Consider the following 8,838-nt stretch of genomic DNA (forward strand, 5'->3'; position numbering starts at 1 on the left):
AAAAGCGCTATATAAATAAAAATTACTTACTTACTTACTTACTTATATAAGAATAGAAACAGCTTTTTTATCCGAATATTGCACGTAGAATAAAACATTTGTATTTTTAAATTACCCGCCGACATTTCAGAGTCGCGTCTTCCGGAAGTTCGTGTCCTCGTTTGGAGTTCGACCTGAAACATATCTGGAGTATCGCACTGCATATGGTTCCGCTGCTGAAATGGCCTACTACCTTCAGCTCCATATGAGCAAATGAGCGGCTTTATTTTGGAGCCGTGTACGCGAAGGTAGCAGTCTTGGAAGAAGAAAAGGGGATTATTTTTGGACTTTTATTCGCAAAAAATCTTGAGGAGCGACCCGGCAGAAGAATGATGGCCCAGCAGCTCCTGTGGTCGGAGCCGCTGTCACCCGCGCAGCTCAAGCGGCTGGAGGAGCACAAATACTCCGCCACCGGACGGTCCCTGCTCGAGCCTCCGTTCCAGGTCTACTGGAACTGGCTCGTAGAACAGATCCCGACGTGGGTCGCCCCGAACACTCTGACCATCGTGGGTCTGGTGGTGAACATCTTGACCACGCTGGTGCTCGTGTGTTATTGTCCCACGGCCACAGAGGAGGTGAGAGAAGCTACACAAGTTTAGTTGTGTGACCCTGAGGGGAACCGGACTGGAACGCGGAAACTACGACCAGTAATTCAATAAAAAGATTGTTGGGGAACAGAAAACTAGTTCTACTTGAAACATGAACTGTATTTGTTTCATAACTTATTCAGGAAATCAAAACATTTTGGAAAATGTAGAACTAAAAGTGTTAATAGCTGAACGTTTGCTTATTGTTCAAAATGATTTCCTATAAAATGTTTAAAATGTTTAAATCTATTATAATAATGTCCTTTACTTCTAGCCATGTGTTACGAGCGTTTTAAATAAGATTATGTAGTTAAGAGGTCGCACCATGTGTCCTCTGTGACTCTCTGGAAGGGAGGACAGTGTTGTTTGTTGTTGTTGGTCTGATCGTGTCATGTATTGTTGCTGACCAATGTAGAGTCAGTGGAAGCACAGTGGACCCTCTTGTTTACTGGGAACTCACCAGAGAAAGAGAGGTTGTTTTTTTTTTACCCCTTTTAAGGTCAAAGTTCACACGTGGAACTGCGAGGTTGACAAGCAGATGGGAAGAGGTTTTAGTCCTATTGATCGGCTGTTGAAGATAGTTCTTCAAAGACCCAGGATATATTTATCTTTATATTGTTGCAACTTTATTATATAACATTAAAAGCAGTAAATGTTAAGTGGAGGCAAATCTGCTCCTACAACTCACTTTATTTTGCTCACAAGAGCTTTTAAGAACTATTACATTCTAGAAACCAGACCACTCTTGTCGTTCCACAAGCTTTTTTTTCTAGAAACAGTCGTAAATTATTCATTTTTTGGTACTTAATTATTAATTTTACAGCCTTGGGCATTACGATTTTCAATGTTTGGATAGAGAAGCTTTATGCTAAAATGATCTATTAATAGTTCAAATGGAGACTGACTTGCATTCTGTTTAAAATCCCTAACTTTTTTGGGCCCTTTACTGTATGTGCCCTGCTTTAGAAGGATTTTAACTGTTAAAAAGTTATATAAAAAATAATGCTCTTATCCTTGTGAGTGCATGAATTCATTTGTATTTCTTTTAATCACAACCATTTCCAGTGAACACCATTATCAGAACAGCTGATCACTACGGTTTGGTCGATAACATGTTCTACTGTGTGGCTGCCTTGTTCTCTGTGGTGGGAGGAAAGTGGAGCAACCAGGGGCGTTAAAAATGACTTTCCTTGGTTATGACGGTGTGATGTTAAAACATGGTGCTATCCCGAATATAATTTGCGATGACTCCACACATTTATTTATGCATTGGTCACATGGTTCTGTTATTCAGAATAGAGTGATACACACACATTTAAATAATTGTGCAGCTGGTGTATAACCTTTACCCTAGTTGGAAGAAAACACGTGTGGTTTTGGACAATTACCACATTTTCTTTTCCTTTTTCATCCATGTATCATTTTTTCTGAAGTGCTTTAAAATAAAGATTTAGTAAATAAAACCAATTGCATTTAAAGTTGTATTAAGATTTAAAGCATTTATTACAACCTTTTTAGTTTATTGTCACAGTTAATTATTTTCTGTGCACGTATTCTGTGCAAGTCATTTAATCAACATATCTATTCCACCTTTCTAGTATCATAACCTTTTTTTCCCTGCTCACAAGATGATATAAGTAACGTTGTCATAATGTTATGAACACATTATTGTTGTATCTATATTTGTGGCAAAATGTTTGTTAGTGTTTCCTTATTTCAGAGTGTAGACTTTGTTGTGACTGGCTTGAGCGTGCATATTTAACCGTGTCTTTCCATGAATCAATAACTGGGCATTCTCTGTGCTAGTTGTTAGTTTGACCTCCTTATATCTCAATGGAAAACAGTTTGTGTAGCATTTCCACGAGTGCAATGTGCACTTAGTGCCTCATAAATAACGTTATAAGGACGCTGACGTCTCCGTTAGGTTATTAATGACTGTTTCTTGTTGTCAATTGTAAAAACAGTATTTTGGATCAAAGCGGCCATTCGTGGTACAAGACAAGTTATAAGACTTTTTTTTTTTCTTTTTTTTTTTTTTCAATAAATGCATCACATGCTGATCTATCTTAAGCAAGTAAAACCAAAGACCCAGAGGCAGCATTAAGTGAATGTTCTTTTCATAAATTCCTTTTCACCGTTTCTAAACAGCACTGCAACCATTTACACGGCAAGCCACATACAAAACTGAAACTAAATAAATGCAGTAGGTCAAAGAGAAAAATGAGCGATCTGAACCTGATATATAATGCATTTTATTTTTACAAGCGTCATTTTTTAATGTAAGCCTTTAAAAACGTTATAATAGAAGTGTCCTAAATAAGTTCTACATATTTGATAAGATCCGATGCTGCTGCGTTTAAACCACACTCTTTGGTCTTAATCATGTCAATGTTTAACAGTGGATACAAGTCTAGAATTTCTACCAAGTAAAAAGCAACTCTCTTGGACTTGTGACCCACTGTGAACTATATTTACAGGAGCGATCAGTTGATCACTCATCATCAGAAGAAGTCCTATAAAGCGGACATCATTAATAGTCATTGTTTTTGTTGCTACCTGTCACACAACGGTCTCTGTCAGGATGAGCAGTTCGACAAGATGTTTCTCTGCTCATTTCAAACTGTAGTTATTGACCTTTGTATCCATCCTCTGTCCAGGCTCCGTCGTGGGCCTTCATCCTCAGTGCCCTGGGGTTGTTTGCGTACCAGTCTCTGGACGCCATCGATGGCAAACAGGCCCGAAGGACCAACAGCAGCTCCGCCCTTGGGGAGCTGTTTGACCACGGCTGTGATGCCGTTTCCACGGGTGCTTTTTCCTGCTCTCTTCACGTTAGTTATATATTTTCTCTAAATGTCTTTCCTGTCGTCTTCAGTCTTCGTCGCCGTCGGAACATGCATTTCCTGTGGCATCGGAATATTCCCCGACTGGATGTTCTTCTGCGGCTTCATCGGCATGTTCATGTTCTTCTGTGCACACTGGCAGACGTACGTCTCGGGGACCCTTCGCTTCGGCCTGTAGGTTTTCAAACACGCACATCCTAAACCGTTGACACCGTTGATTTGACTTGTGATGTGATCAGGGTCGACGTCACCGAGGTACAGATCGCCATCGTCATCATGTACTTGATGTCGGCTGTCGGAGGGGTCGGCCTGTGGCAGTGCACGGTAACGCATCAGAAACCTTGACACGCACAAAAACCTACACGAACAGGAAATGCGTTTAGATTTTTGACCAGATTTTAGTGGTAGTATTTGTGTACACTTACTGTTTTACTCTCTGCTGCCTCTGGAGGTTTGTCTTGAGGAGTGAGCAGGTAAATAATAAGATTCCACTGAAGATGATTAAGCTCTTCAAGCTGAAGTTATTTTGCATTTCAATTTTGCTTGGCCTGTCTGCACAATAGGTGTGAGGAAAAAAAACATACCCTTTTTATTTAAATATTACGATAAGTTATTTTATTTATATATCTTTGGCTTTGAAATATATCTTTTTTTAATCATAGTCTTTTATAGGTTAAAAGCTTCAATTAAACTTCCATCCGCCAAATGACAGCAGTCATTACAAAATCCCACAAGATCTTGCCGATGACTGGAGACAAGAGGATACAGTCGACTCCAGCAGCTCTTAGGGCTGTTTAGAGATGTTTTGGTTTCAAAACTAAGTTTACGACAAGAGTTATGTGGTCCATAAATTCTGCAACACCAGAGTCAAGTACTTGACAATACTACAATTTTATTTGTTCAGGCTTTTCCTTGATTTTCTGGAACTCCTGTTGTTTTATCAGTTTTATCTTGACCTTTAAAATATATACTTTATTGAATATTGTTTTGATTGTTTAAGCGCGTTGTGACCCTGGTCTGGAAAAGCGCTATACAAATAAAAATTACTTACTTACAAATTAATATTGTTCCTACAGTATCACAATATATCTATTTTGGTGTGTATCGTATAGCCAGATTCTTGCCGATACACAACTCTAGGCTGCATTGATATTTAACATAAGATGAAGATAAAGTATATCTTTGCTGCCGTCCTGACTCCAGTTCTGCTCCCACAGCTGCCTGTGCTTGGTTTGAAAATGTACTATTTCCCCATCCTGGGCATCGTCGGCGGTGCTCTGTACTCCTGCTACAACTACTTCTACGTCATCATGAACGGAGGGGTGGGCAAGAACGGCTCCACAGTAGCTGTAAGTTGGCAGCCGAGGCGCAGTCATGCTTGGCACCGGTGTCGTAACAATGTGCTCATGTTCAGGACACCAGCGTGTTGAGTCCTGGCCTGCACATCAGCCTCATCCTCACCGTGGCCTTCATCATCTTCAAGAAGTCGTCGAGCCAACTGTTTGAGCGTCACCCCTGCCTGTACCTGCTGACGTTCGGCATCGTCATCTCCAAGCTCTCCAACAAGCTTGTGGTGAGCCGTGAAACATTGTTGGTTGATTCTGGTGATGGGAGTACGGAAGTGTGTCTGTGCCATCAGTATAGGGAATGATTGAATTTAATATTTAAAATGTTGAAACTTTAAAGTTTATATTAAAAGTTTTTTGTTTTTTTCTTAAATTGAATTGAAATGTTTCTATAAAAGGTTGATATTGTTTAGTGTTTTTATTTTATTTTTTTAATTAATTAATGAATGAAAGAACTTGTATATTGAAAGATTGAATTTTTATTATTTGTATTTTTTTCGCACTAATATACCAACATTTTATATAGAATTTAAAAGGCTACAAATTTAAACATAATGGATTTCAAATAATATTTTTATTTTATTGAAATGTATTATTATTATTATTATTGATATACAAATATGAAACTATGTTTACAAAAAGAAAAAAAACAATAATATTAACCAATTTGAATATATTGTTTTTTAAAAACGGCAAAAATTCAACCCACATTATACAACTTATTAAATGTAATTATTCACAAGAAATAATCCAACTTTTCAATTAAGAATATAAAAACAAAATGCTTGAAAAAAAGACACTTTTTCAACAACATTTCCATAAAAAAGACAAAGTTTGGACCCATATTTGTAGGTATATGAATATTTGATCCAGGTATTTAAATCGTCTACTTTTGACTTCTACAGGTTGCGCACATGACTAAGAGCGAGCTTCACCTGCCAGACACGGCCTTCATCGGGCCGGGCCTTCTCGTACTCAACCAGTACTTCAACAGCTTCATCGACGAGCACATTGTTCTCTGGATCGCCATGGTGAGTGTGCTGATGACCCTGACTGCATGTTTACCTTTTAACTATGTTGGTGTCAACCCTAGTCGTGCTGTAACATCTGAGCTTGTCCTGGTGTCTTCCAATCTAACATTTACCGTATTAAATCAAAATACTTGAGAACCTCTGACAATTAATTGCTGTATGCTTTTTTTTAAGAAACGTGATTAAAGTCAATGTGTGCTGGATGTAAAGAGATAGACAGGTGGCGCTAACTTGCTGTAAGCCTGAGTTTAAAATGTATACAGTATAAGATGTTGATTCTGTATTTGAGCCTTTCAGATAGTGAATGTAGATATACAAGTTTGATTTTATTAATGTTTATGAGATCGATGTCCTGTGAATTGATTGCTTTTGCTACACGACTCGGAGTGGAACGGTCAGCGGATTGTTGCAGACGGTCACATGACTTGGAGCACGAAGGGAAAAACCCAATGTGGAAGTGAAACGTGCAACTCTGTGCGTTCTGTCAAGCCAACATCCGATGTTCAGATTTTCCTTCAGAATCTAAACGGCAGTTCAAAGTTCACAAGGCTGCCCTCTTTTTTTTTAAATGACTGGCGATAAACTTCCACATCTGGAGCAGATCTAATCTGTCGTCTCCAAAACAGCCTTCAACCCCCGACCGATAAGACTCCCTGATAGTATTGTAGGAGCCAGTGATGCATTTCAGCAAAACTGTTTTTTTGTTTTCTGATTTATACTGAATATATCATATTGTACTGACATCACAACATTTTAGTTAGCAAGTACGTCTAACTAGCTAAGAAGTTGAAACATTCTGACTTATCAGACGGATATTAGTCGGTAGTTTCATATGATATCAACATTTGATTGAAGTAATAATAAAGAAGATAAAAGAAGAGATACTACTAGTAATAAGTAAGGGTGTCATGATACAGGGGCAGCAATTCAATATGTTGTGATACTGATACTGTGAACAAGGATATATTTGTAGTATTGTCTGAGTACTTGACTCTACTTGACTCTGGTTTTGCAGAATTTACAGACTGCATGACTTTTGAGGAATTCGTAAGCGCTTTAATTTGTTTTGAAACCAAAATATTACTAAACATTACCTTTAAAAGCTATTTGACTAGACTGTATCCTCTCGCCCTCAGTCATCGCAGGGATCTCACGGAATTTCATTGTTCCATAAGCTGTGGGGAACATAATGACTGCCGCCATCTAGTGGTCTGAAAATTAATTGGCACATAAAAATGCACTAACTGGTGAAGGTATGCTAAAAAAAAGTTAAATAAAAAATAAATAAATGCACAAACAAGAATATTTGCATTTGTTTTATTTACATATATTTTATTGAAATAAAAAAACATAAATAAACTATGCTGAACAGTATAACATGATCTAAAGCCATTTATATAAATGTATATCATCTATACAATGCTGTTGAATATCGATACAGTATTGTGATATTTAAGTGTATCAATACTTTCTTACACCTCTAGTAATAAACTTGGTCTCAAAAACGAATAAGACAAAGTTATTAAGTAAGTTATTTTATCTTTGAGAGACCAAATCCTGGAGGAAAAAAGGAAAAACACCAGAAAAACACTGGGGTCTCAAGACATTTTGTTTGTTGTCAATTGTTGTGCAGTGCATTATGGTTCTACTTTTGTTGGGCTGGATCGTCACATGAACTCAAAGACTCTCCCTGGCACCTCAAAAAATAAATCTAATCGCTCCCTCCACAGGTTCTGTCTCTTGTGGACCTGACCCGCTACTGCACAGGCGTGTGCCTCCAGATCGCCTCCCACTTGAAGATCCGGGTCTTCAGCATCACTCAGCCAAGCCCCGCCCACCGGGACTGACCGCTTGCCCGGCGGGAGGAGGTAGGGGGGGAATCGGACACCTCACCCCTACTGAAAGCAGACAACGAGGACGGGCTGTTGAGCCCAGACCACTGCAGCCTGGACAGAGTGACCACTCTGGATTAAAACTACCAGCAGAAGTAACAAGATGGGGGGAAAAAAAATCACTAAAAGAATTTAATCAAAGAGGATCCTGAGCTGTAGAAGCTCCAGGAGCAAAACATGGACCCAAAAATACTTCCTGTTTGGTCAAGGAAAATACCAAAAAATACTCTGGATGGATGTTTTTGCTGATATCAAAGATTTGCTGATGATGAACGTTAATTTAAAATAATTAAATGTATGGAAAAAAGCGGAGGGCTTGTGAGATGAGAATTTTTTAAACAAAAAAAACATCCTCCTTGATATTGTCAAAAACAGCCGTTTAGTTTTCTTAAAATATTTTTATTTATTGGTTGAATGTGAATCCGATTGAATCGAAAGAGTTCTAATTTGAAATGGGGGGGGGGGGTGTAATGTGGACGTGCAGGTTGTCGCAACAGTTGACGTTGGCGCCGAAAATTACGACGAGCTAGCAACAAAGCCTCTCCACGTTTTATCACATCCGCCCGGGGAGAGTGAATCCATCGCCGTCGACTTGTGACGCGCCAACGTCAAACTTGCTTTCTCTTCTTCTCCCTAAAGGGCTACCAGTTGAAACGCTGAGTTGATTGTACAGAATTCAAGTCGCCTTAAATATGTTCTGTAATTACTGTTAAATTTGTGAATATTCAACTCTTAATAGCTTTGTACATTTATTTTCCTTCTTCAGCAACCGCCTGAGTTTTTCACTACACTGTTTTTTGGGGGGAGTTATGATCAACTCTTTTATAATAATATTTCTATAATCTGAGTTCAGGTTAATCCAGGTTCATAGGGAATAAAATGTATACTTCATTGGAGGTGGTGGTGAGGGGAGTACTTTTATTTAGTTAAAAGAAAAATCTCGGGATTAGACATATTTGGTGTCTTGAGGTTGAATTTTGCAATCAAGAAACTATGCAGTGAAATGTACAACTACATGTTGCACTGTCCAAAGTTGGATCACATTTTTACTAACTAGTGTGGAAATGATTGTAATAAAGAAATTATTTTTCACACTCACTGGG

General features: G+C 38.5%; 1 protein-coding gene across 1 annotated transcript; it reads left to right on the forward strand.

Annotated features, from left to right (window-relative positions):
* Positions 1 to 216: 216 nt before the first annotated feature.
* chpt1 (choline phosphotransferase 1) lies at positions 217 to 8,829 on the forward strand. Its single transcript, XM_087786630.1, has 8 exons — positions 217 to 614; positions 3,284 to 3,431; positions 3,499 to 3,640; positions 3,706 to 3,790; positions 4,684 to 4,815; positions 4,881 to 5,039; positions 5,718 to 5,843; positions 7,574 to 8,829. The coding sequence occupies exons 1-8, from the start codon at positions 369 to 371 to the stop codon at positions 7,688 to 7,690; spliced, it is 1,155 nt and encodes a 384-aa protein (XP_087642756.1). The 5' UTR covers positions 217 to 368; the 3' UTR covers positions 7,691 to 8,829.
* Positions 8,830 to 8,838: the final 9 nt, after the last annotated feature.

The sequence above is a fragment of the Callionymus lyra genome, chromosome 3, assembly GCF_982586985.1.
Source record: "Callionymus lyra chromosome 3, fCalLyr1.hap1.1, whole genome shotgun sequence".
NCBI classification, from domain to species: domain Eukaryota; kingdom Metazoa; phylum Chordata; class Actinopteri; order Syngnathiformes; family Callionymidae; genus Callionymus; species Callionymus lyra.